At 44.9% G+C, this 27,812-nt stretch overlaps 1 protein-coding gene across 2 annotated transcripts; it reads left to right on the top strand.

The window, feature by feature from the left end:
- On the top strand, window positions 1-27,812 carry jcada (junctional cadherin 5 associated a). Of its 2 annotated transcripts, none has more exons than XM_074621381.1 (5): window positions 1-230; window positions 12,528-13,070; window positions 17,884-18,825; window positions 20,462-24,039; window positions 25,496-27,812. In XM_074621381.1, exons 2-5 carry the CDS (start codon window positions 12,694-12,696, stop codon window positions 25,528-25,530), a joined length of 4,932 nt encoding a protein of 1,643 aa, XP_074477482.1. In that variant the 5' UTR covers window positions 1-230; window positions 12,528-12,693; the 3' UTR covers window positions 25,531-27,812. The 2 variants fall into 2 exon arrangements, with proteins under 2 accessions (XP_074477482.1, XP_074477483.1); XM_074621382.1 differs by lacking the exon at window positions 1-230 and adding an exon at window positions 274-508.

The raw sequence follows: 27,812 nt of genomic DNA, 5'->3' as shown, positions 1-27,812 counted from the left end.
AGTGTCCTCATCTCTCTGAGCAGCATCCAGCTGCCTCCCCGCTGGAGAAGAGGGATGTTTCCTCTCTGCTCTGCTGTGTAGACTATAGTGTAGTGTGTGTTGGAGGTGGAGGGGGCTGTTCTCTCAGCAGATCTCAGCTCAGTCCGTCCAGAGCAGCAGAGCAGCGGCTGGTGGGATGATGATGAGAGCTGGGGACTATAGGAGGCACAACGAGACGACGCATCTCACAGGTAAGAGAGCAGCTCCTCCAGGTCGACAAGGAGCGACACATTCTTGTCTCTAATTCTTCAGGCTTTCATTGGGTGTCTGTTTTCAAAAATCCCACGTTTGCATGCTGAGGAGGTCTGCTGAGGAGGCGCTCGCAGAAGAGTCGCATCTGCTCCTCCAGCGGTCCCTCAACTTGCAGCCTGCAGCCGCCTCTGCTCTCTCCTGTCCGGCTGTCTGCCTCCTGCTCCTCCACCACCGGGATTAGAAGGATTTAGGAAATTTACCGTGCAACATTTAGCAGGTGAAGGTGCAGTGGGGATGGCGGTGTTTATTATTATGTTTTAACTTGAACTGAGTGCGTGGGCGCCGCGCTCCTCTCAGCTGAAGGTTAAAGACTGCTGATGGAGCTAGCCTTGGCTAGGCCAGACTCCGTGCACTATTACGCAGTTTTAAGCGTCGCATCTGTCGAGCAGAGATTTATATCACTAGAGGAAGACTAATAAGCACTTAAGTGAAACACTGCAGTCATGGCTTTTATTCGGCGTGTCACTACAACACACATATTACACTTATAAAGGATTTTTTTTTAACTTGTAAGAATTGCTTTTGGAATTTCCCTCAGTGCACATCCACAATGTGCTTTGATGGAGGAGTTATAAAACACAGCTGTGATTGAAATACAGTCTGTTATAGTGGGTCATATATGCGCCGAAATTCAACTATACACATATACTGATCAGTATAGGGTGTTAAAGCTTGTTAAACAGGTATGCATATAGTCCTGACTGTAACACAAACTTAAATAAGCAGATTTTTTAATGGAGTCTGGTGTAGGGTTTTCTCCTCCGCATCTGTGAACTGCGCGCATCAGAGTGCTGCTAGGCTAAGCATGCTACTGCAACCTGCAACGGGAACCAGCAGGGCTAGCATCATGCCAAGCCTGTCAATCATTTCATAACGACACGGATGACAAACACATAACGTGTAGCTTATATGGAGCACCAAATGGTGATGGAAATGAGCTGGGAATATAGCACCCTTTTGGAGCAAATGGTATGCCAAGTTGAGGTTTGCTTTGATGTTTTGCATGTTGTCACTTTGTCACACCTGCTGTTTGTATGATGATGGCTGCTGCTTGACCTCTCTTCTCCATCCCCCCACCATGCACAGCCTCCTGCACCCACTATCCTCACAACCTTGCATGATCACACTGTGTGAAAAAATCCTTACTGCCAGTTTTGCTGGAATTGGTAAATAATGTCTTAAGATTTATGTCTGGATATTGAATGCTGAACTTGTTAGATTTTTACGGCGTAGTAATATTTCATAACCTACAAGACTGGATGGATAAAAAACACTGCTCTTGCTCTTTTACTCACCTCAAATTATGTCACAGTTTGCAATCGCTTAATGGCTTTAATTTTTAGAAGGTCTTGCAACATAAATTGTTACTGTCACTTAGGGACCTCTAGAGGCCACATTGCCGAAGCCAAGATTTCACCTGATCTGTTCTTAAGTCCAAGATTAACACTTTTAGTTTTTCTACCACTTCTTCTTATTTGCTCTGTCATGGCCTCGGGTCTGATTATTTTCGGTCGTGTGTTTATGGAAGTACTATTAACGTTGCCCGGGAGTGATGATCTGTTCCTTCTTGCCAAGACCTTTCATAGCTCAGTGAGCTGACATCAAAAGCTGTTAGTAAATGTCAGTAAAGAAGCATCTTTTTTCTTGACAGCGTGCAGGATTTGTAGTCAACAGCAGCAGATGATGAATTAAAAAGACAAAATGTTGCACAACACAGCCCAGATCGGCATAGCAAAAATGTGCATTTTCATAGAAAAAAGGGGTAAGAAAAAACATTTGTGAAGGTGTTATGTGGTAGGTCTTTCACACATCCTTGAGACTGGGATGTGTGTGTGAACACAAGGCCCTGCTAGATGTCCTGAGGGGGTAGTGGGGGTGGTGCTGGTGGTGGTGTGGTGTGGTGTGGTGGGACGGGGAGCGTATTAAGAAGGGAAGCAGCTCATTAATTCCTTCCAGCAGCGGAGGAAAGGGTTGGTCAGCGAAACTGGAGGGGCCCCTCCACGGCTATGAAATGAGTCATACCAGTTCAACTTTCAGGAGTGGTCCAAACAGCCGGCGATAAGTGTGTTGCTGGGATGACTTCCTGGTGTTGCAGGCGGTCCGGTTATCCCAGGGCTACACTTTCCCTTTCCAGTAATCGCGTGTCGTTGTTTTAGCAGGTTTTGACAGACTCTTACTCTCGCAGTCCGCTCTTCTGTCCGGTTTTGTTTCTAGGCCAAGTGCATCAAGAAAATTAGTTTTTTTCTCCCATTGGGTTGCAGCCAAATGCCTTTGAAAGTCATCTGATGTTTGCCCGGTTACAGGGATCCCCTCGGAGGTCCTGCCTGATGTCACATGTGATGTCAGAGCAGAGGTGACGCAGGCAGCGGGAGGAGGAAAAGAAGGCTGGCGGACGAGGCCAGCCGGAAACGTGTGAAAACCACTGACATCTGCCAGTGTGAGAGTGAGAATGCAGGGCAGAGGATGCACGAGGCATGCTGAACGTGCAGTGTATAGTGTATATACCGTTATGTCCTATCTTGGATGCTGAGCCGGTTGATGTTCATGTGCTCGGCAGATGGTTGAGCTGCCTGCTTTGTGGTTTCCGTGTGCCGGTTTTGTGCCGGTGCGGTGATTAAGCCCTTGAGATAACCCTGACCATTCATTTTCACGTGTTTACCTTTCCACATTCACCACCAGGCCATCCATCATGACAACACTGTGCTTACATTGCGTGGGAGAGCCTTTTCATCCCACCTGTAATCTGCATCGCAGTCATCTGTCAGCATCAGCTGCCTTTTAAATATCGCACTCTTTAAGCCAGTGATTCTCAAAGTGGGGTCCGTGGCACTCTGTCAGGCGGTCCGCGAAATAATTTGCTATAAATTATAAAACTGTGCTGTATCACTAAAAGGTGCCAAAAGGCGTCACGTGTCTTCAGGTGCTAGCGAACGAAGCCATGAAGCCGGCCAAGCTAAAGAGACATCTGAGATTCAGGGCAAAACAAAGTGGTGTTGACATGATTTAAATTTAAATGCGTTTCTGTTTATCACCATCAAACATGTCTGAAGTATTTAGATTGAACAGTTTTATAATACAATTACTTCCAGTGGCATCTAAGAGTACAAATTAGGGCTGTCAATCGATTAAAATATTGAATCACGATTAATGGCATGATTGTGAATCACACATTTCTTAGCTGTTAAAAATGTACCTTAAATGGAGATTTGTCAAGTATTTAATACTCTTATCAACATGGGAGTGGGCAACTATGCTGCTTTATGCAAATGTATGTATATATTTATTATTGGAAATCAATTAACAACACAAAACAATGACAAATATTGTCCAGAAACCCTCACAGGTACTGCATTTAGCATAAAAAATATGCTCAAATCATAACATGGCAAACTGCAGCCCAACAGGCAACAACAGCTGTCAGTGTGTCAGTGTGCTGACTTGACTATGACTTGCCCCAAACTGCATGTGATTATCATAAAGAGGTCATGTCTGTAAAGAGGAGACTCGTGGGTACCCATAAAACCCATTTTCATTCACATATCTTGAGGTCAGAGATCAAGGAACCCCTTTGAAAATGGCCATGCCGGTTTTTCCTCCCTAAAATTTTGCATAAGTTTGGAGCGACAAGCTAGTATGACATGGTTGGTACTGATGGATTTCTCGTTTTTTTAGTTTCATATGATGCCAGTATCTTCACTCTAGCTTTATAACTGAACCCTACAACCTAAAATTTGCATTAACGCGTTATGATCGCATTAACTTTCACAGGCCTAGTAAAAATGGTAGTAACCATTATTCTCTATCGGTGTTACGATTAAGATGGAATCTCCCCTTTAAGGGGTCTCTGACCCCAAAAAGTTAGCTTTAAGCTGTCTTGATGAGGCATAATCTCCTGGATTGGTCAAATCAATTTATGTCAGATTGTTTAGTACCTTTCCCTTCTGTAATACTGTGCAAGAATCATGCAGAGTCCATCTGATTAGCAGGAAGCCAGCGCGTGCTAACCCCTTTGATCACTGCGTTTCTGGCTGATAAACCATGCCGCTGTCATCTCCAGCGAGCCCCGGACCTTGATAGACACTAATTACAATGAAGCCGGTTTGGCGTGCTCAGAAACAGCATAGGTTGGGAGTAGTTCAGCGCAGGTGAAGCCCACTGTGCTGCAGAACAGTTGCCTCGGCGGATTAGCGTGCCTAATAACCTCTCCTTTATGTTCTGTTTTTTTGTTCCTCGTATGAAATGATCATTGGCACGAGCTGCGTTGTTTTTGGTGCAAACGCCCCGAATCTCACTCGCACTTTGTGAGTGTCGGATGCATTCAGTCGGAGGAAATCTTGTGACGTCAAATCGCTACACTTCAGCTGAACTGAGCTAAGCCTGCCATACAATGGGAAATGAGTCCATTGATATAATTACCCTCAGTGTCTCGCTGGATGCTGCACAGCTTTGCGTTGTGCATTAATGAGCTATGAGCTATATACTGTTGTTGTGCGTCAGCCGGTTGTTATTGAAATTTTCTCTTTTTGGATTGAAACACTCATACTGCGTTACACAAATGTTCGGCTGGAGCACTTTTTGACAGTCTGAAATGAATCAGAACCAGACCAGACTGTGATGTGTTGGAATATGGTGGAATAAAAACAACCCCCCCCTCTCCCGCTCCCCTTCCCATCCTGCCTTTGATTTCGCTGCCAGTGGAGTCTGACTGTAATAAGTTTTGGACTGAAGCAATGCAGCGGGAATATTTTAGCAGCCCACATGCTATTGTCTGCGAGCTGCCATTCACAAAAGCAAAACAACTGTTGCCATGGGATATGCTTCGACAAAATAATGTAAGTGGGTGTATTTGGCGAAAACTTTCCGCATGAGCTAATTGACTCACAATGCACGGGCCCTGCCTGTTCCTAGGCCTACTCTCTGTACTAGGGAGGGCGTGGATTATAGGAGAAGCACACGGGTTGCAACGTGGTGATGAGCTCTCTGTTGTGATGGAGAGGGAGATGTTTTTGTTGTTGTTAACCGTCATTTAAAGGACCAGTGTGCAACATTTAGGGGGGGATCTATTGGCAAAAATGGAATATAGTATTGATAAGTATGTTTTCTTTAGTGAATAATCATCTGAAAATAAGAGTTGTGTTTTCGTTACCTTAGAATGAGCCGTTTTATATCTACATAGGGAGCGGGTCCTCTTCACGGAGTCTGTCATGTTGCGCCGCCGTGTTTCTACGGAAGCCCAGAACGGACAAACCAAACTCTGTTAACTTTTCCTGCTTGGGCTGGACCCGATAACGTTACCCGCTCCCGTTGCTGCCGCTCTCTCTCTCTTACTTCACCACTCACTTCCCATGTATACACACACACACACACTTTAAGCACTTTATCTGCTCCAAATGATCTTCGCTACTCTTACAACAGCTGGCACTATAGAGGGCCATTTGCGTTTTTGCGTCGGCCACCGTAGCTCTCCAACACGCTCGGTGAGGAGATTGCAACCGACTGAAGCCTCAGTACACTATTATTATACCTCCGCGTCTGTCCGTTCGTGTGTCACACTTTCGTTTCTGGAGCAGAACTCGGAAAGTATTTAACTTAGGAACTTCACATTTGGTATGATGGTTGACGGTATGGTCTGGTTGAGGAAGGTGAGCTAATAACAAGCTACATTGTGCTCAAAAGACTAATTCCATTAGTTCCGAAAGGGCAAAACCGTTGGCCCTACTTTAGTAGCGGTCAAGCGGTGAGTGGGGGTATGTGAGCCATGCTCACTTTTGCCTTGTTAAGCTTGTTTACAAGATATTTTAGTCAACCTTGATCTATAGAAGTACCATAAAGTGCTAGCTAGCTGGCGAGCATGGAGAAGTATATATGAGTCAGTCCATAGCGTAGCCCAAACTAGCCAAATTGAGAAAATATGACGACAGTTATATCGAGTGACAGCGACAGAGACCAAAATGCGTCATGTGTCTTCAGGTGCTAGCGAACGAAGCCATGAATTCAGCCAAGCTAGAGCGAAATCTGATTACAAAGCACCGGGAATATCAAGGCAAAACAAAGTGGTAGTAACATGATTCAAATTCAAATGTGTTTGTATTTATCACTATGAAACAGTTTTGAAGTATTTAGGTTGAAAAGTTTTAGAATATGATTAGTTCCAATGGCATCTAAGAGTACGAATGGGTAGTAAGCATTATGCTTAATCAGTGTTACGATTATGAGGGGGTCTCCAGAAAAGTTTCTCCTCTCTAAGGGGTCCTTGGCCCCAAAAAGCCCCTGCCCTAAACTACAGTTTGCCTGGCTCCTGAGCATAGTTGGATCTTTCTGATGGATGCTTAGTGTCCAGACGGCAGATAATATGTCCACACTTTATGTTGCTGAGTTACAGTCCACCTGAAGTGGGGAACATTGTGCTTTCTAGAGGTCACTGTGGGTGAAATATGGCCCGAGGCTGCTGTTTATTCCTCCGGCCCCGGCCAAGAACAGGCCTCCTCTGACTCCTTTTCCCCGGGACAAACAGGAGCCCGCAGAGAGCCTGATTGGAAACAGTTGCGACACCGTCGGCTCTCCTCCGTCCCCCCGCGACGACGCACTTCCTCAGGAAGAGAGATGGCCCCTCTCCGCTGGACACGGTGATGTCACATAGATAAACAATCTGCGGAGCGTTTGCTGTTTGCCGAATGTGATGGGCTGTCATCCCTGAGAAATCCCTGTGCGTGCGCAGCCCCTAACAGATGCAGGCCAGAGACTAGCCAAGTACACACCCACTCGGGGTCGGTTGTTATAGATCCAAGGAGACTGGGAACAATGTGGCGGAGAGGTGCGGCTCTGCTGGTGGAATATTTTAGGAAGCGGGCTAATCGTCTTTTTGGTTGCAGGCTCTGGCGTATGAGATTTCTTTTGTTGTGGTGGTTTTCATGCCGGAGGCCTGTTCAATCCAGATTTGTTTTTGTCCGTTGTTCTCCACTTTTAGGAGGGATGTGCTATTTTAACACATCACAGTGTGTTTTCTCAGGACAACATTAATCACTGTTGCTCAATTTGTTTTGACCACAGCGCAGAACAGCTTCTGTTTTTCTACTTATACGGTGTATTTCCATAGACTGTCACGGCTGCTTACTGTCTATAAAGTTTATTTACATACTCTAACCCATTCCCGCCATCTGGACTATTTACTGACACCCTCTAACTCTGCACTTCTGTCCTCCCCGAGGCCTGATCTAGGTCTCTGTCCTGCATTGTGTGCCACCCGTGCTGCCCCTCTGCTTCCCTTCCTCCCCACCATGCCCTCATCTCAGTCTGGCCATGAATAAGGAGCTGACACCAAACTGTCAACCTGCAAGCCGTCATGCCCCTACAGCCTGCCGCTGGTGTAGCCACCAGTATAAGTGCGCAGGCCCCCCTTCCTTCACGCGGCTAAAAAAAAGATATGCTTGTATCTGTTTTTAATAAACAAGCCGTGGCCTTGACAAAAGTTCACTTGACCTCAAAAAGCGGCGGCCTCACATCTTTCCCTGTGTAGTAAATGTGAATGACGTTACAGTAGCAGTGCACGGTGGCTGATTGGAGAAAATGCGGAGGCTGGCGGTGAGGGTCGTCTGCGGGGAAACGCCAGCCCCCATGTGGTTCTTTTTATTTTTAGCTTACTTTGCAGCACATGTTATCCATAAAACTGTATCATATATTCTCTCTTTTGAGTGAGCCGTGTCATTAAAATACAGCAGATCTGCCCCCCTTTTATTTTTCCCCCCCGGTTGCCAAATTCAAGAGCCTGTAATGCCAGTCTTTTTTCACACAAGAAGGCATTGTAGCGAAACACAATGTTGTTGTGTTTAGGGGGATGAAAGCCGACCATTGTTGCGTACCGTTGCTTGAATCCGAGGTTTTATTTGATATAAAATGGGTAATTCCATTGCGTAACAGCATTAGCGGTATTTAAATGGGGCTTGTCGTGGGAAGGAAGGAGTGGGGGTGGGGGTGGGTGGGGTAGCGTTTGGAGGACTGAATGCGGGCAGGTCACTTTACAGGAGGAAATCCTCACTTTTGCTGATGATGGAGATAATCCTCATTTAGTGATGACACCAGGAGCAATTGCCTCAGATTAAAGGTTTAGCTAGATTAGACAGCATATGGATGCACAGTTAAAAAAACAGGTTAATGTGCAACGATCATAACAAAAGTGAATTATCATATTAATGAACATAGCCCCTTTACCTAAGGCTCACTTAATTAAGCCTTTGCCTGGTAGGAGGGATAAGCTTCATCTATGGTGATACCAATCTGACTCTGATCTCTGAGTCTGATATGGGATCTCCAACGCTGTAGGGAGACCTGGCGTTGGTTCTTAAAGCTGCAGTAGGCGAGATTGGAGCGAATATGATTAAAAAAAGTTATTTTTATAAAACAGTCAATATATCCTGACAGTAGTGCATGAGACAGGTAATCTGAAAGAATTCATGTCACGTGTCCTCCGGTGCTCCTAATGGCATCTGCAAGATTTCACAGACTGAAGGAAAACAACCAATCAGAGCCGAGCTGGAGCCTTTCCGTCTCTGTGCAGCTGTCAATCACTCGCGAACTCCGATCAAACGGTCAAACTAGGCAGCGCTGATCAATTATGAATCTGTTACTGTAAAAATGTTTTCAGAAACATCTTGTAGTGTAATGTTTAGCCTGTAAAATGAGAACGTTTGTGACCCGGCAGCCATGTTGAGATCAGTTGAGGAAATACCAAGCACCGTCCACCAGCCGGAGCAAACTTTCTCAGCTAAACAGAACACTACAAGATCTTTCTGAAAACATTTGAGGCGAGAAATAGGCATTACAGCAACAGATTCATATTTGATCAGCGCTGCCGAGTTTGACCGTTTGATCGGAGTTTGCGAGTGATTGACAGCTGCCTCCGTTGAATGAACAGCCAATAGGAACGCTCTCTCTCCGAAATGACCTGTGATTGGTCAAAGTCTCTCAGGCCTAATAGCCATGAGGAGGTGCAGAAGTCTAGTTTTCTCTCACAACACTTGAATTACAATATGCTGAAGGGTTATTATGGAATTTTTGCCCAATGACGCCACAAACATTCTGCCTACCGCCGCTTTAATTGAAAGCAAAGACGAAAAGAGTTTACATTTTAGAGGAGCACTCTCGTTCATCAAATGAGTTTGAATAATCTAGTGACAAATGACCACAAATATGACCATCTTGGGTTCCATTTTGCCGGCGTTCGCAGTATTTCAGAGACACTGTGTGACTTATTGAACATAGTCACTGGCCTGTTGCCCAGCAAGTTCAACTACAGTTCATGAAATTCTAGTCAGTGTAAAACTGTATGTCTCAGGTCTGCAGGCTCTTCTGGAAGCAAATTAAACCATTTTTTTTACCGTTGACATTGTTCACAAGAACCTCCCGACCAAACTCCCGAACTAGCCTCTCCTTGAGGAGATTAGTCCAAATGGAAAGAGTTAAACTCAACAAAAGTATTAACTGGGTAAGCGCCAAGAGTCAATCCTCCAAAACTAACAGGTTTAAGGTTTTAAATGAAGAAGATAATCGTATTAGAGAGCCATACATACAAAGAGAGCGGCATTTTCACGGTCTTGGATCCTGTTAATCACCTAGTAGGCTATCCTAGGGTTCAGGTACAAGGAGGAGGGAGCGGGGAGGAAACAGAGTCAGGGTAGTGATGCTGTCCTCTGAGTCAGGACTCCTTTCATAGATGGATTTTGTCATCTCTACGGGACTATCATGGCTAAACAAATGCTAAGAAGCAAAAACAAATGCTAATCTGTTTGCAGCTGAATACATTTCGGTGAGGCTGCGCCGCCCGTCTGTTTTTCAAAACCGAAAACAAGCGATTTGGCCGTGCCGTTAAACAATCGTAGTGTGATTGGTTTTAAACCGTCTGAACAGCGTTTGATTCTGGCAACGAGTCTCGCACTGCTGTTCCTGAATGCCATTTCTTATTAAGGACAGCCAGGTTGTTGGCAGTATGCTCCACTGGAGAGTATTGAATGAGTGGGCTGCAGCAGCATCTGTCCTGTTGACAAGGCAGCAAGCATGACTTCATCAAGGGGCGTTACATCACAAGCAGATGCACCCTGGGTATCACCAAGTCATTTCTTCATCAGTCAGTGATACTAATTATTATAGTCATATAGTCAAAATACTTGTAAGGACAACTATTCCATCTTCAAGCTTAATTGAAACACTTTCAGCATTAGTGCTTGTGAAGAAAAACAGACAGTTAGGGTTGCAACTATATTATTTTCATTATTGATTAGTTTGTTGATTATTTCCTTGATTAATTGAGGTATTGTATAACAAAAAAATCACATCATTACATGGCTTGTTGTGTCCAACCAGTCAAAAAACCTGAATACATTCAATAGACTATGATAGAGGACTAATGTTGCATTCACACCAAGAGTGAAGCAAATTTTTGCCTTGCTTTACTATCGGACCGCCTGTATCATTTGTGTTCTTTCGCGCTAGACGCACCGGAGAAGCTCGTCTCCGTACAACAACTTTTCTTTCCGCCATCAACCATGGAAGAAATAACCACTGTTGCTGCTTTGTACATGTTGTAGAAGTCCCAGATATGTCAGAAAACCAAACGCTGTTGTGTCTGGGTTCATAACGTCACCTGGTGGCGAGCTGTATTCACATACAGTGCCATTGCACTGACTGTATCTAGCATGCCACACGTCGCTACTGCGGTATGAACCCAAAATAAACAGATTGTGCTGTGATTTACTTGCAATGAACGGATCAAAAGGATGCCGAAATACCAACATAATGGTGCCGATTTGCAAAAACTCTGAATTCATGCTTTGTCAGGTCTGTCCGCAAGAGGACAAACGACTTTTAAATGACTTGTTTTCTGAATGGAGTTCCGATCTATCAGTGCCGGGCTATGTTGTTTGTTGATTGTCTGTGGTTTATACACATACCGTACATTCATACACAGAGTTTGGTCTGGTCTCTGTACAAATATGATGTATTATCGTAGCTCTGGGTGACCACAGACGGCTACAATATTTTTTTCCACCATCTCTGATTCAACAACGTCAGGACGTCAGTGACTACAGCGATGATAGGCTTTCGCGACACGGTGTCACGCAAATTTCTCGCTCTAGTTGAAATAATTCAACTTCCGCGAATACTCGAATGACGCAAATTTTGCATGTTCATGTCACATCTTTCCCACCATTCGCTTCGCCCCGGCGCGTATTCGCGTCTATTCGTGTCTTTGCATTGACTTTGTACAGTATGTAACTGCGCTGCGTGAAAAGTTTGCCTTGCGCTTGGTGTGAACATACCTTTAGAAAACCACCAGAACTCACATTTGAGGAGCAGGAAATATCAACTTTTTGGCATTAAATAACATAACCGCCTCACTTTTCTGTTGATCGATTAATCGACTTATAATTTGAGCTCTACTCACAGACACACACCACAAAAGAGGGCATGGAGCACCTTGAATCATTCATTCAGTTCCTTTCGATTCTGATATTCTTTATTGATTTAAATTCTGTCATTTTCTCAAGGATTCAGAAATGAAGGTAGTAGTTTTTGGAGTATTGCAAACCCTCATCCAAGACTGACATTTTTTTAGGGCATACAGCTGAAAAAAAATGTTCCTCATCCTTTTAGACTGTAACCAGAAAATGCCTTTGAGATGACGAAAAGATGTCGAGAGAGAGGATGCGGAAGTGAGCGGAGAGGAAAACAATCCCCCAGTTGCCTCGTTGATGCAAAACATGAGCCGTGGTTGGCTGCTAACAGCTACCTTCCAGCCACTGTATGGAAGTCTACAGGGAGCCCACTGTAAACAGTGACATTTCACTGCAGCACCAGCGGCTGTCTGAAACTCTTGATCATCATGCTATTTAGGCTTATTTTGCCAGGTGTTTGTTTACCTCCCCCGTCCACCTCGGTTCTGGACGTGGACGGGTTCGGCGCCGGTGATCTCCGAGTGAGATGGAAAGACGGTTGTTGCTAGGAGGACTGGAGAAGAGAGGAGGGGGGGACAGGCTGCTGGGAAGGCGGGTTATTTCGGTTTTGTCGTGGCGGCTCAGAATTTAGGGTCTGTTTTTGTTCCGTCCTCTCAACTGTCCATTGGGGTTGGGACCCTTGACAGAAACTGGACACGGGTAGCGGGTATAATGGTTTTAGCGTCACCTTCTTTTCTCTGTCTCTCTTCTTGTCTCCTCATGTCGTCCCCCTCTCTCTTTTTTTCCCAGTGATGGCCTCAGCTGCGCAGCTGTGCCGGTGATCCTGCCGCTGCACGTAGGGAAGAAGCAGAGGCGCCTTGACAACCGACCTACCTTCCTCTCTCTCTTTCAAAAAAAAAAAAAAAAAAGGCAGAGAGGAAAAAAAGAAAACACACCAGCATAAACAAATGCGACCATGTACAGCGTGGAGGACCTCCTCATCTCTCATGGATACAAGCTGCCCAAGCATCCCACCTCCTCCTCCACCCCTACCCCGGCCCCTGCGTCCTCGTCCCGCCAGGCTCCCTCGTCCTCACCGCCGTCCTACAGCAAGCACCATGAAATCCTGGAGAACAGACCCGGCCCCAGGACGGTGAACGGCTATGAAAGAGGGCCTGGGATGCCTTACGGGAACGGTGGCGGATCCAGGCAGCCCCAAGCGTACGGCGGCGGCGGCGGCTGTCCCAACAACAACAACGAACCCCGGGACAGAAGCCTGTCCAGGCGGGAGGGCGAGAGCCGGTGCCAAATTGACACCCACTCCTTGGGAGAGTCGCTGACCTCAGACAGCGGGTAAGACACAGTCTGTGCTCTACCTTGAGACCAGCGATGTGCTCCTGTCTGGTCGACCCTTTTGCATGTCCTATCCTCATTACGGTTGACCTCAATTCTTTATTGATAAATGACACAATCGTTCATTGTTATGGTGCTCTGAGGGAGCAGATTAATGAAATTAATAGGGCTGTCAATCGATTCAAATATTTAAATGTCAAATCAATCGCAGGATTGTCCATAGTTAATTGCAAACTAATCACACATTTTTTATCTGTTCAAAATGTACCTTAAAGGGAGATTTGTCAAATATTTAATACGCTTTTCAACATGGGAGTCGGACAAATATGCTGCTTTATGCAAATAAATGTATATATTTATTATTGGAAAACAATTAACAACATAAAAAAATGACAAATATTGTCCAGAAACCCTCACAGGTACTGCATTTAGTATAAAAAATATGTTCAAATCATAACATGGCAAACTGCAGCCCAACAGGCAACAACAACTGTCAGTGTGTCAGTTTGCTGACTTTACTATGACTTGCCCCAAACTGCATGTGATTATCATAAAGTGGGCATGTCTGTAAAGGGGAGACTCGTGGGTACCCATAGAACCCATTTTCATTCACATATCTTGAGGTCAGAGGTCAAGGGACCCCTTTGAAAATGGCCATACCAGTTTTTCCTCGTCAAAATTTAGCGCAAGTTTGGAGCGTTATTTAGCATTCTTCTCGACAAGCTATTATGACATGGTTGGTACCAATGGATTCCTTAGGTTTTTCTAGTTTCATATGATACCAGTATCTTCACTCTACCTGTAAAGCTGAAAGCCTGCTACTACCAAAAAAATGCATTTGCGTTAACGTGTCATCACATTAACTTTGACAGCCCTAGAAAATAACAGAGTTTTGCATGGCATCTTAAATGGAGCTGCCTAACACTGGTGCTCAGTCCCTCCTTCCATCTATTTCTTGCTTCCCGTCTTTCTCCATGTGTGTAACTTCCTTTTGAGTTCATCTCTATTCCCTTCTCTCCTCCTCTACCCAATCAAGTCTTGGGTAGGGGAGGAGGGATAGTGGGTGTGCTGGAGTCCTAATCTGCCACATGGGACCTTGGAGTTGTAATCAAAACAGCTTTTGGGCAAACTTACGTGCCCCATTTGAGCATGCCCAATCTTACACACACACAGGTTGCCAGGTTTGTCATAATAACCCCTTCCGCATTCTGGCCCCAAAAGGAATCAAATATGCCGAACCAGCTTCCAGTGCTTCACAAGCATTATGCCGACTTACATAATGCATACCCCATCAATAATACAGGATTCATATAGGGCGTATTTAAATATGCATATGGAGGATAGGCTATATTTAGCTTCGTCTGGAGTTATGCAATTGAAACCCTCCTGGGTAGGGACTGTATGATATTTCCAGAGATATCTCCCGGCTGCAGCCAATCTGTTTTTTTTCCTGAAAACAGGATTGTTTAATTTGCCTATTTGCACCAGTTCTGGGGGTTAGTGTGCTGTAACTGAGACAAAGTCAATACAGCTGTTCCCACGTCCACAATAATTAGGCAGGCTTGTCAGATTTTTTCCCCTTTTTCCTTACATTTTGTTTGGCTGACTTTCTCTCTTTTTTTCCCCCTCTCTAATCCCTTTTTTGCCACCAGCCAGTGACAGAGCATCTGAAAATAGTCAAATGACCTTGAATAATGTCAGCGGTTGTGTTTGTGTTTTTTCTTTTTTTCTTTTTTTTCACTTTTATTCTCCGAGACGAGTAATCCGCATTTTCATGTCGCTGCTCTGCCAGTGCTATCGGAGCATTCTGTTGGGAATGTGGGAATTGCTAAGACATATGTTCTGCGATTTCAGTCTGTTATTTGTTCATCCTTCTTTTTTTCCTCTCGTCCAAATCCGTTTTGCCTGGCAGCTTTAGTTTAGATAAGGAACGGGCCTATCTTGGCACTCCCATTAGGCGGTGCTACTTAGACCCAATTAGGCTAATGATGGTAACTCATCTTACATAAGATGCCCTCAAATTCAGCAGATTGGCATGGCTAGCCCCCCCCCCCCCTTCCCCCAGCAAACATCACTGGCCAGCGATGATCATGGATGGAAATGTCAAGGACGCTCAGTGGCCTCGGCCTCGAGGGGGTGTACACATGTGCTTGCGTCTTGTTTGCGTTGTCAGTCAGTCAGTCAGTCCACAAATAGCCTGAAATGATCAGACTGTATGCAGAGAACATCTTGTTGTGGCCCATCAAGTCTGCCATCAAACATCCTCTCAGAGATCTAGTAGGGAGCTTTCCTGACACTGCTTTAGAGAAATGCTGCTCATTTCCTCAGATTAGGAGCTAAAGAACGGCACATTACTAAGATTGACGATGAAACGTCCTCTAAATTGTTGATCTGTCTTGGAGGACATCTGGGACGAACAGCCACAGTGTATCATTGTGTAATGTGTTCATTATGCCCCATAGAAAATCACAATTACCACTGCACTGCCACTCGTGGTCATCTGTCTCCATCTAGTGGGAGATTGCTTTCTTTATTTTCTTCAATCCGTCCACATTGTAGACTGTTATTGGTTATTTACTTATCCTTTTGTTTGTATTTAATGGCCCTGAACTTATTGTTTTTCAGTATTTTCATTATTTGATTGCTTTAATGTTTCAAAGTGCTCATAACTTTGCGCCAATCTTTCTCCAGTGTGAGTGGCTTACATTATTGTGTTGGCACATCTCTAAATCAGGTTTTAAAGGTCAGGATATTCTTGAAACAGACTAGTTTGTAAGACACATAGTCTGACAGTGTCTGAAGGCAAATGTGTTTTTAGCTGTTCCAAACGGCCTTACTCCAAGGCCGGTTGAACTGCCAGCCGTCATCGATCAAATACGGGGATAAAAGTAGACACTTTGGCTCAGTTTTTCATGGAAGGAATTCAGTGTTGAACACAGAAAAGGGACAGAAGTAATTGCGTAAAGAATGAAACAAGACTCGGTCAAAACCAAGTAAATGGCTGAACTGTATATGGTCAGTCTGTGAATTTTTCTGGTTAAATTGATACACAAATAGTCAGTGGTCATGTCTATAATGTTAAATCCAGCGCTACATGTCCACCAGGTCCGGCGAGGACACTAGGGGACGCGCAGTTCCTCATCTGGGTTCAAGCGGTGATGTACTCACCTTATTGGTCCCTGGTTCTCTGCTTGCTGTTTCAAACAGGAAACAACATGGTGGCCTGCTCGTTCTCTTATTCCGTCTAAACAATCCACCAAAATCTACTTCTGAAAACATTTTAAGTGAGAAATAGGCTATGCCACTGCTGAATCTCAAGCCATTTTCTTTACATCCTGACAGCAATCAATACATCAAATGCTCTGACAAAAAAAGGAAAACAAATCTGGTATCTGAGGCTACCACAGGACTGTAATAAACCCGTCCAATCATTTCATTCAGCCTGAATGATTGGACGGCCTACCTACCTGTCTGCCTGCCTGAGTCTTCCACAAGCTGTTAGCTTGACAGCTGTGAGTACTAACAATAGCCATGTTCGTCGTTTCTGTTCATTATGATCATTTTGGGGGAGTGGCTTTGGAAGGAGGCCTGAAGGGACGGACTGTCAGTTTTGCCAACTTGGGCCCCGATCCCAATGTCCCCGCTAAGGCCTCAAACCCTGAACTCTCAGGGACTTGATTGACGTCACCTGGTAAATGGTAGAGTGTGAGAAGCTGCAGGGGCTTGAAATGGCATAATATGAACGAGACAGCACTTTGCAACAACATATCATGTTACCTTGACGATGCCTATTGTGAGTTTTTATTTTACATCTTGCCTCACAAGACTGGAGGTAACTGTCAAAAAAAGCAGTTTACTTGTTTTTGTCGAACTTCAATAATCAAAATTAAAATAAATTGTCGATGAATAAACCAGGCGTGTAATATAGTCTTATGCTTGCATTCCTCTGATTTAATTTGTTTTTATGTACCATCTTAAATCCTTAATGTTAATGGTTCAGTGTAAATGTAAATATGCCCGGCTGAATACCCATGTCCCGTCCTCCTTGTTTATTGTTTTTGTTTTGTCTTTAACGCCTTCAGACTTCCCCTGGTAGCCGTTGTAACCCCGTGTTTAACGTCACAACGCTATTAATTGTGGGTAATTCCCTCAGGCAAAGTCTGCAGAAATGCAGACTTACAGAAAGTGTTCAAAATGTCTGTCAGAGAGCCCTCAAGGACTTGACAATTTGACAGTGGGACAGCCCTAAACGCTCACGGACTTTGCAGGAACACCTCTCAAATTCTGTGAGCCTGTGAGTGAGGACATTGGGATTGGGCCATAGTGACTTTCTCACTAGATTTAGTGACTTTTGCTAGTGCTGCTAGCTACTTTCATTGGAAACAAGTTGGCAACACTGGGCTGGGTTTTTGTGTTTGATCATTATACCCCCGCCACAACGTAGTCAGGGGTATATAGTGCTCCACATGTCCGTCCTTCCGTCCGTTTGTGTGTCACACTTTCGTTTCTGGAGCAGAACTCGGAAAATATTTAACTTAGGAACTTAAAATTTGGTATGATGGTTGACAGTGTGGTCCAGTTGTGCCTTTTGGGGGTTAAAAGTCCAGGGTGCCAACATTTTAGAAATTTTTCCAAAAGGGCAAAACCTTTGGGCCAATCACTGAGTAAACTGGGCTTGCTTGTCAGATTGTTACAAAAACACAATTCTGATGTGGGAAAGGTGTAGGAGAGGAGGTTTGAGACATTATTCAACCATCAAACAAGCACTTTGATTGAAGCATAACACTGCCTTTATTTGTGTATTTCCTCACAGGTTCTGTGATGGCACCAGAGTTCCTCAGTCGCAGTCAAAGGATGTGGCCTACTGGAGGAGGAGAGGCCAGGACTTCACTGTGCTGCTGGACTACGCTGACCTCAGAGAGCCCCATGGAGGAGGCGAGGGGGGTTACGGCAGGCCGGAGGGGTCTCAACAAGCAAGAGGCCAAGAGTTGTCTGCAGAGGAGCGTCAGAGAGCAGCTCAGGAGAGGCAGCGCTGGGCAGCCCAGGCCCAGGCTCAGGTGCAGGCACAGGCCCAGGTCCAGGCTCATGCCCGCACAAGAGATAGGGAAGCTGCTCTCCATCACTGGAGGGTGACAAATGAGAGGAAGTGCCAGAGCCTGGGGACAGACGAGTGGCGTCCAGCCGTGAGCTTCGGCCGCCAGCTGTCGCAGAGTGAGGGTGAGCGTTGGGCACAGGAGCAGCAGCGGCTCCACGCCAGGACACCAGAGGGTATGGTCGTCCATCCCAGGGCCAAAGCCAAATCCCAGTCCCTGCCCAGGATGCTGCAGCCTGAGAGCCTGCAATATGTGGACATAGACTCGGCCGGTCTGGAGCTGTTCAGGCGGGTCAATGGCCACCCACTGTCACACCACGACCTTTACAGGGCACCCCGCTGGCTGGAGAATGGCAGGCCAGCTAGCGCCAACCAACTCTCAATGACACCAAAGCCCCGCTTCACCCGACCCCCTAGACCACCCTCTTATGAGATGCACCAGCAGATCAGGGGAAGCTGTGAGATGTTGTCTGGGAGAGACTCAGTGATTCTCCAGCCCAGGGACAGAACGCCACTTCCAATATCAAGGACAGGTGACCCTCAACTGGACTATTTTGCACAGGACTCTGGACCTCCAGGATACATCCCTCCTCCATCATATAAAAGAGCTCCTATAATGGGAGGGGGGCGTCGGGGATATGGTGAAATTGCTGTTGACTACAGGTAAATTTGTCTTTTTTTTTTCTCTTTGTCATAAATTAAAAAATGTTCCCTTTTACTTGAGTTAGCCGTGCTTTTAAATTCAACGCTGACGGGCAAATTCACAAATTCGCAAATTGGAGTAGCCGGGGATCAAACCGCCAATCTTCCAAATAGAAGACGACCCGCTCTACGTCTGAGCCACAGCCGATAGCAAATAGCGTCTTGGTGCTCCAGTGCTATTTGCACATATTTAAATGAGTTAATATGCAGAAGTTTGGTGCAAAATTGGCCCCAAATGAGTCTCATTGCAAAAACAGTCCGATTGACAAAGATCAGATGCAGTTATAGTGAAATTATTAGCTTCTTCAGAGAGTTGATGGTAACTGAAGCACATTTATAAGGGGTGTCCTCTCAAACTCATTTATTTTGGGATGCAGTGACAGGATGCAATGACAGTTGTGTCATGAAAAATAAATGAATAAAGCTCCCCTGAGAAAAAAAATGAATGAAAAATAAGGTTATATAAATTAATAATATTTCTTCCACCTCCCTCTATTCCCAATTTCTGGGCTAACATTTCCCTTTCCTCTCTCTGAATTGCCTTCGGGAGGTTTGGATGGAAGTGGCCCAGCCCTCCTAACAAGACCTCTGGCTCAGGCCGACTCTCACCCCTCACAACCGACGCATTGGCCTCAAGTGCATTTATACTTTGCCACATGAATAATTGCAAATAGATGCAAAATAGGGCAAATTACACTCTGCTGCAAAACTTCATGGGCGTGTTTGCGCTGTAATATCAGTAGCGCAATATCTTTTCAGAATCGGACCTTGAGACGAGGTAGATAGCGATTGCAAATGATGAGCAAATTCATGGTACTGTCAGCCGCCGCAGTCCATTCTTTGTGAGTGACATAGCCATTTTCAAAGGGGTCACTTGACCTCTGACCTCAAGACGTGAATGAAAATGAGTTCTATGGGTACCCACAAGTCTCCCCTTTACAGACATGCACACTTTATGCTAGTCCCATTTAATCAAATCAGCACACTGACACACTGACAGCTGTATATATTTAAATAATATTTTGCTTGTAGGAAAATTCACTCAGTGTCCTAGACCAGAGATGGTGCAGTCCCTTAATCCCGTATGCCATGTCACACCTGTATCTCAGATGATACTCAACTTCAAAAAGTGTGACAAAGCATAAGAGATTACCTACCATATTTTTTTATTTGTAGTTACAAGCCAGATTGTGATAAATCTCTCCGAATGGGTTTTATGTTATGCAATAACAATGAAGAGGTGCTTCATCAAGATCATTATCTGTTCTCTGGTAATATTCGTTGATATTCATAAATGTATGCCCAGTGCAATGAAGGTAAGGCAAGGCAAAGCAGCTTTATTTATATAGTACATTTCAGCAACAGGGCAATTCAAAGTGCTTTACATAAACAAGGTACCTCTATGTTTTATTCTGAAATTGAGAGCCACCTAGTTCTTAACTTGCCAAACAGATACTGGAGTAGAGCAATATAATTAGGTTAACATTGCTTTAATAACTTATTTGAAGTCTTCACTCTTCACACTTTTTATTTGATTTTGTCTTGTTGGAGTCATTGCTGCTAAGATAAAGTGCAACTCTGTTGTTTTAACTCTTAGGTACAGAGGAGATGTGTACCAGCAGATACAAGTAGCTCCAGATGGATCCCACTGGATCACCAGACATCCAGCTGGTTCCTGGCCTGATCCACATAGAGAAAGGAGCCTGTCCAGCCAGAAGCAGCTTTACCCTGTGTATACTACCCAGGAGCACCCCGGTGGAGGGATCCAATACATCCCCTTTGATGACCCCCGCATCCGCCATATATCCTCAGCCCTGGGTGGCAACTCCCTGACGGACGCTGACAAGATCCGGCACATCCGCAACGAGCTTCCCAGTGTCACCGTGTCGGAGCCTGCATCCAGCGACAGTGCCTTCTTGCCCCCGCCATTGGGGCCTTTCATCGCTGCCAAACTGGCCGATGATGCCAACCCGACGTCTTCTAGCGTCTTCGACAATGACAATAACAGGTGGCACAGTGATTTGCACAAAGAGGCTGTCGATAACTTCCCAGCAACTGACCAAAACTGCAACAACAGATATCCCAAAAAACAACGTCCTCCTTCGTCCCCCTCTTCAGCCTTCCAGGCCCCATTAACAAGAAGTTGTTCTCGCCAGGGGTCCAGCTCAGATCAGGTCTTTGGAGAAACCATCACCCAAGTGAAGAAAATTGCCCCAGATTCAGGGCCAGAGAACACCAAGAGAAGAGTGAGCGAGACAATCTTCTGCCTTGTGTCTGTCCCTGTTCACACACCGACTAACATTAGCAAAGACTTAGCGGCAGATCAGAACAACAATGAGACAATACCAAGCCTGACTGTCACCAACATGGACACTTTTGCCGTAGGCCTCAAAGAGAGCCACAACGTGCGAAGCAAGTCGGTGAATGAGATGCCCATCAGACCCCACTACTCTCACTTTCACACCAGCAGCACATCCTCAATGAGGAACTACAAGAGGGCTCCTCTAAGGAAGGAGATCATAGATGCCTGGGCACTTCAAGCCAGTGAAGACAAAGAGTTGTGCTATTCTGGGTCCTGGCCTGGAAACCAGTACCGTAACCAGGAAACACAGACTGGCTCACCGTTGACAGTGGTAAAAAGTCCAGAACCCCAGAGTCCTCCTGGGAGACAGGAGCCTGTTCAGTCTGTCTCAGACACAACCATGGACAGTGGTGTGGGGACTGACAGTAGCTCCTCTTATGGTTACCCCATGGCAGGCCAGAAAAACCTTCATCCCTCCAGCAACAGCGCCTTCTCCCGTCTCAGCCTCAGTCCAATACAACAGACATCCCTTCAACCCTCACAACAAGAACCGTCGTCCCCATCAAGGACCCGGGATCAGGGAGAGCAGCCGTCTTCCCCCAGGAAGAGCAACTCCAGTCCCCCGGAGAGTGCAGAGCAAGTGACCTTTGGTCAATTTCTCTTAAAGCCAGTGAACCGACGACCCTGTGACGCCATTGGTGAACTGGAGTGCATTAATAAGGAGATGGAAGACACAATCAGCAAAAGACCCAATGGGGGTCAGTGCACTGACGATCTAGATGGAGTGAATAAGAGATTAGACCGGTTTAAATCAGGAACACATTTCACTGCTGGTCCAGAACCAGGCAGGGAAGCAATCAGTCTTCCACCAATGCACATAGAAACACCCACCAATATAAAAGTCAGATCAAAATCCTTCGCTTCCACTGCTGATTTAGACTCCATGGACATGAAGAGTGCTTTCTCCAGGCCACAGGCCAACAACATACCAACAACAAATGAGCTACCCATACTCTCCAACCCAGACCCCAGAGACTGTTGCCTCCTGTCCTCACTACCCCCACACAATGAGTCAAACCGGCTCTATAGACAGGACATCCCAGTCCCTCAAGAGTCCTTGCTGAGGGATGTGGGGTTAACTGTCTACACAGAGACTCCTGGTGGTCCTGGGGAGCCAATGCAGCGCTCCCTCTCAGTCCCATCTCCACTCGATCATAAGGAGCTTAGTCAGCTCTTGTGGGAAAGCAGGACAGCACTTGTTAAAAATAGCAGTAGCCCCGAGCACAATTCAAATAAAGAGCTTCAAGCTGAAGTACAGACTGAGAGAAAGGCTAAGTCAGACAGTTTTCCACCATTCAGGGGTGAGGTGAATTTAAGCATCTGTAGAACCAGGAGCGAAAGCAGCAGATCACCCAAGAAAGAGTATTCACAGCATATCACCAGGCTGAGCAGGGAGGTGTCTTTTGTGTTAAAGGATGATGATGATGGCAATGGGAGATACGCCATCTCTGAACCTCTGACCTACAAGAATGAGTCAACGATGGCAGATAAGCACCTGGCGAACTTACTGAGTCTGGAAAAAGCCAATTCTTTACCTGCAGAGGACCTCAGTAAACTGTATGAGGTGAAATGCGCAAAAGGCATCCCTGAAAATGAGTCCATCGAGCAGAGGGCTGCCAGAATCCTGGGTATAGCTGTTCCAGTGGAGGCCTTGGGTGTGGCTGATGCACAGTCTGAGGACAACCAGGACGATACGGACACCGATGTTGTTGAGAATTTACAAAGTCAAGACGAAGAGACCCAGCAGGTGATAGGAGAGTGTGAGCAAGTCGAAGATAAGTCCCTGATCGTCCAGGGAGCAGAGGCAGAGGAGTTCAAAGGAACAGGATCAGGATTGGGCCACGAAGGAGACAGACAAAAGCACAGCAGCAACCCCAGTGATGGCGAAGACAACGAGGATGCAGAGATTCAGTCCCTGGTGGTACTGGACCTGCCTGAGTTCCCACCTCCTAAGCTTCCCCTATCCCTTCCCGTGACCCCCGATCACAAGCTAACACTTAGCGCGTGCAGCGTTGAGAGGAGGGGGCGAGGTGGAGCATGCAAACTAATCGAATCCTTGCAAGATAAGCTAAACTCTTCCGCTGCTTCATCTGCTGCATCTCTGGGCAGATCAACCCCAGACAGAATGGCCCGTCTGAAAGAGCTGGACTCGGTGTCTCGAATAAGACGCCTCAGCCTCAAAGGTTCAGAGTCTGGAGGAGAGGTTGACTCTGAGGGGCGGGATGACGACAGAGAGGAGAGTGAAGTTCAGGAAGTGACAAAGGAGGAAGTCGTGGAGCAACGAGAAGCAGAAGAGGATAAGAAACCGGAGGAAGGAGGAGGGAAGGAGGAGGAGAACCCAGATGAACATGAGGATGCACATGAAACACATGACAAGTTGGGAGATCCCGAAGAAGATTGTAAACAAGAAGCGATTGAAGGTATAGGTGAGGAAGAGCAAAGACAAGAAGAGGAGGTAGAAGACATGAATGTTGAGATTGCACTAAAAGCAGAGAATGAAGGGAGTAAAGAAGTAGACGGTGAATTAAAAACTGAAGAGTCAGAAGGAGAGAAAATCGTGGAGGATGACAAAGAAAAGCCTTTGGAGAAAGTGAGAGATGGACAGAAAACAGCAGTCAGTAGAGCTGAGGTGACACAAGACGCTGAGAGAAAAAAGGTGCCCAAACCAAAGCAGCGCACCAAGCTGCAGAAGCCTCCTCTGCTTCCTAAACCTCGCAGTGTTCCCAAGAGAGAAATAACGCTGCCTCTCAGCTTCAGCACTGGGACCTGTGGCCCCTCGAATATGGAGGATGAGGAGATGCTCTCTGTCTCAGGTCGGTACGAAGGAATTAAAGGAGACATATTATGCTTTTGTGCTTTTTCCTTTCCTTTAGTGTAGTTCTTTGTGCATGTAAAAGGTCTGCAAAGTCCAGGCCAAAGGGAGTTACTCTCCCCCACAGAAACACTGCTCCTAAACTCGCCTGAAACGCCTTGCTTGAAGTCCCGCCTTTTCTTCCGTAATGTGGTGATGTCACCAAGTAACACACGGCTAGTTTGGCACGCCTTCAAACAAAGCTAGTTAGAGCAGAGCTAGAGCGGAGTCCGAAAAGTTTGGTTTGGTTGACCAATCACAACAGAGTGGGCCAGCTGACCAATCAGAGCAGACTGAGGTTTTCGGGAGGGCGGGGCTGGGGCTCAAACAGAGTGTCCAGTAGAAACTCGATTAACCATTCGATATGCTTGTTTTGCCTTCAAAGTGAAGCAGTTTCGTAGTATAATAATAGGTATTAGCTATGTACAAATGGGTATACTATAACGGGTATCTTATTCTGTAAACACGGCATCTGTTGCATGACTGTCCGTCCAGGGCGAGGGATCCGATTCCGAATTGAGGGTCTAAGGACAGAAGGGTGTACAGATTGTAAAGCCTTTTTGTGTTTTGTAATATATGGCTATATCTCCTGTCTGTGTAGCCTGAGTGGGTACATGGTTTGCCTACTGTACCTGTTCATGAACAGAATGTAGAAACAACAGTTGTTGGATTTAAGTTTCTTACCTGTTGGAGCTATTCCTTAACGCACTTCTGTGCAGTGCCTTCGGTTATATCGCTGGTTGCCAGATATGGTCGGTTAGCACAGGTTTTGGTTTTGGTCTCTGTGCTAATGGTGGTACCAAACCTGTAAATGATGAGACTTCCACTGTTTGCTGAGAAATAGTTCCAGCAAGCACTGTAACTCCCCTTAAAACCACAAATTGCAGGTTTTTTACATTTCTGTGTATGTGTGAAACAAATAAGATACTAGTAAAGTTAAGAGGTGTTAGGTAGTAGGTTTTTTTAACAGAGCAAGGCTATGCTGTGTCCCTGATGTTCCAGCCTTTATGCTAAGCTAGGCTAAACATGTGGGACTGATATCAATCTTCTCATCTTGCTCTAAAAAAAAAAAAGAAAGAAAAAGGAAATATGCTTAATTCCCCAAATTTTGATCTATTCCTTTAAAGGTGTCCTATGGAGTTTCTTGTAAACACATTTACTGTTTACACTCCCGGCCCAAATTCATCCCAAAATTAATTTTCGTCCTACCCGATCCTATTTTCTTTCGGCCCCTGGACGACGGGACATTCTTAAGCTCGAGCCCTGCAACGGGCATTATGTGAATCCTTGAGCTCTAACAAACAGTCAAAAACTCCACAGGGTGCCTTTAATTTCCAGCTTTTTGAGAGCCAGTAATATCGTTCTGACTTGTTTTGATTGTGTTGCCTCATCTTTTCTTTCCTCTCTTTTCTCATCAGACTCCTACGACCCCAGTCGAGTGGAGAGAGTGTAACCTCTGACACTGCCTTCACCACTGTGGAAATCTGTCTTTCTCAAGTTAACAGCTTTTCCCAACAACAAAAGGCTTTCATCTCACCTCGTGGCTTAGTCAGCCGTGAACCCTCCACTATTGTTACGCATTACTTCTCACAGAACTGACTGTCCTGGTGCTGCGAGAGCATTTTTACAGCCAAATAAAGGCACCGCCGGTGCCAATTCTCCGGGCCTTTTCAACCTCGACGTCCTCGTCCTTCCATTCTCTCCACCTCTCCAAAAGTTTTATTTGCCCAAGCAAAGCGCACTTCCTCCTTTTTGAAGTTGTCTCACGTATTTTGCTTTTTGGAAAAATACATGTCATTATTCCGCGTCTGCACTTGGGCTCCTTCTCGAGCTTGGGTGTTGAAATATGAATGTAAAAGTGCTTCTGCTCAACAAACAAAAGAAATGTAACAGAAAAAAAACAAGGAGAAGGCAACAGTATTGCATTACAATCAGTATTAACCTACACCAAATGTAAATAAGAAAGAGTTATAAGATTTTATTAAGAATATAAAAAAATCACTTTAAGTCATTTAATTGCTGAAGAAATGTATATTTTCTTATCTATGTTAAGAAAAGACTAGATTTTTGGAAGTGTAGTCTTTGGGTGTATTACTAATAATGAAACTCCCTGTTCTTTATTCTTATACTTGTGTGATAGAGAATGTACTCAGAGAGCCTGGATTGCAATGAGAAACACTGTGGTCCTCGAATAGTTTCACTAAGAGCAATATAGTCGTCGTATACGGGACATTTGTGACATGATTTGAGTAGTAAGTCTCCATTTCAAGGAGCTGATCTCATTTAAACGTCTGCTTTAAAGCTCTACCTTTTGGTGTTAGGTTTGCACTGCTGAGATTATTGGCTTTATGTTACCACCTGATAATCTCTTCAAATACTCAGAGATTACACTCGGAGGGATTCGCGTCGGCACCCTCCCCGTTCTCTGGCGTCTCAGCATCAGCAACGCGTATCAGAAACGTTGTGTGTTATTTTTGTTCATCCTCATACTGTTGAAGAAGAAGAAGAAGAAAAAAAATCTATATTTTGTGGCATTAACAGAAGTCTATATTTAACCGTGGAGTTTTCCTTTGTTCACATCTTGTGTGATTTTCAGAAGTGCTTTTTTTGCAGGAAATGATAGATGTAGCTATATTGATCGCAGTGTGCCTTTGTACGCACTGATTCTGTGGGGAACTTCATTTGTGTGTAACACATCCAGTATTTTTCGGTTTACGAATCCTAATTTAAAACTGGACATCGGTAATTCATTTTACTTTAATGGAAACATTTGGAGTTGTTTTGGCAATAATAATAATAATAATCAGCTGAAGAAGCTTAATATCGATGCTGTACAGAACATTGCTGTTGGGAATCACAGTATCTGAACATGTTCAATAAGTTAATGTTGACATATCAGTGCTTATGTGTGTTGTGGGAATAACTGGCAATTGGTTTACACTCACTTCACATACGGGGTAGCAATACAAGAAAATTTAAAAACATACCAAACCAAACTTTATGCTATGCATTGGACATCTACATTGACTGGGTGTAATACCAAAATTCAAAGCTAAAACTGCAACTTCTGGTTTGCTTGTTTGACCCTGTCACTCTGTGATCCAGTGTTTGATGTTGAACCTGTTGGATCTGGTTGTAGGTTTGCAGTAGAAGTAGCTCTGACTGGAGTTCATCAGTGGAAGCTCAGTGCGAGGTTTCGTCTTTGTCCTGTTACCAATACCAGTACCCGTACCTCTGTGTTCCAGGTAATGTGTTATCTGGTCATTTCTCATAGGTCTTTTTGTACTGCAAGTTCTTTGTAACATGATATATAGACTATTGGTGCACATCTTGCTTTGATATTTTCTATTTTCATACAGAAAGTATGTACAGTGTCTTTTGTATGCGCGGCATCTTTTTTTGTTTTTTTTTTCTCTTTTTTTTTGTGCATGAAATGCGTAAGAAAGTCACAGAGAGAAGGTGTATTTGCATATAATTGCATTTGGTACTATATAGTCTATCCAATAAACAACTGTTATATTTCATATAATGTATATTTTATTTTCAAAAAGTTATGCTACATATTTAAAAACAGAACAAGGTATTTTTAGATTAATGTGAAAAGGGAACTGTTTTTTGAAGGCACAATATTTGTCTATATTTGAATTGATCATCGAGAGTGATCAGAAATAGAGACAAGTGTGTGCTATTGTACAGTACTGCAGACTATTCATAAATAAAAGTCTTCGCATGAAA

Source organism: Sebastes fasciatus, chromosome 21, assembly GCF_043250625.1.
Source record: "Sebastes fasciatus isolate fSebFas1 chromosome 21, fSebFas1.pri, whole genome shotgun sequence".
Classification (NCBI taxonomy): domain Eukaryota; kingdom Metazoa; phylum Chordata; class Actinopteri; order Perciformes; family Sebastidae; genus Sebastes; species Sebastes fasciatus.
Note: the sequence above shows the minus strand (reverse complement) of the source record. Positions and strands in the feature narration are given on the sequence as shown.

Excerpts from the sequence above, each read along its gene's own strand:
- jcada (XM_074621381.1), top strand. The coding sequence starts at position 12,694 with ATGTACAGCGTGGAGGACCTCCTCATCTCTCATGGATACAAGCTGCCC. Across the intron at positions 18,826-20,461 it reads GAAATTGCTGTTGACTACAG|GTACAGAGGAGATGTGTACC; the intron begins GTAAATTTGTCT and ends TTTAACTCTTAG. Across the intron at positions 24,040-25,495 it reads GGAGATGCTCTCTGTCTCAG|ACTCCTACGACCCCAGTCGA; the intron begins GTCGGTACGAAG and ends TTTTCTCATCAG.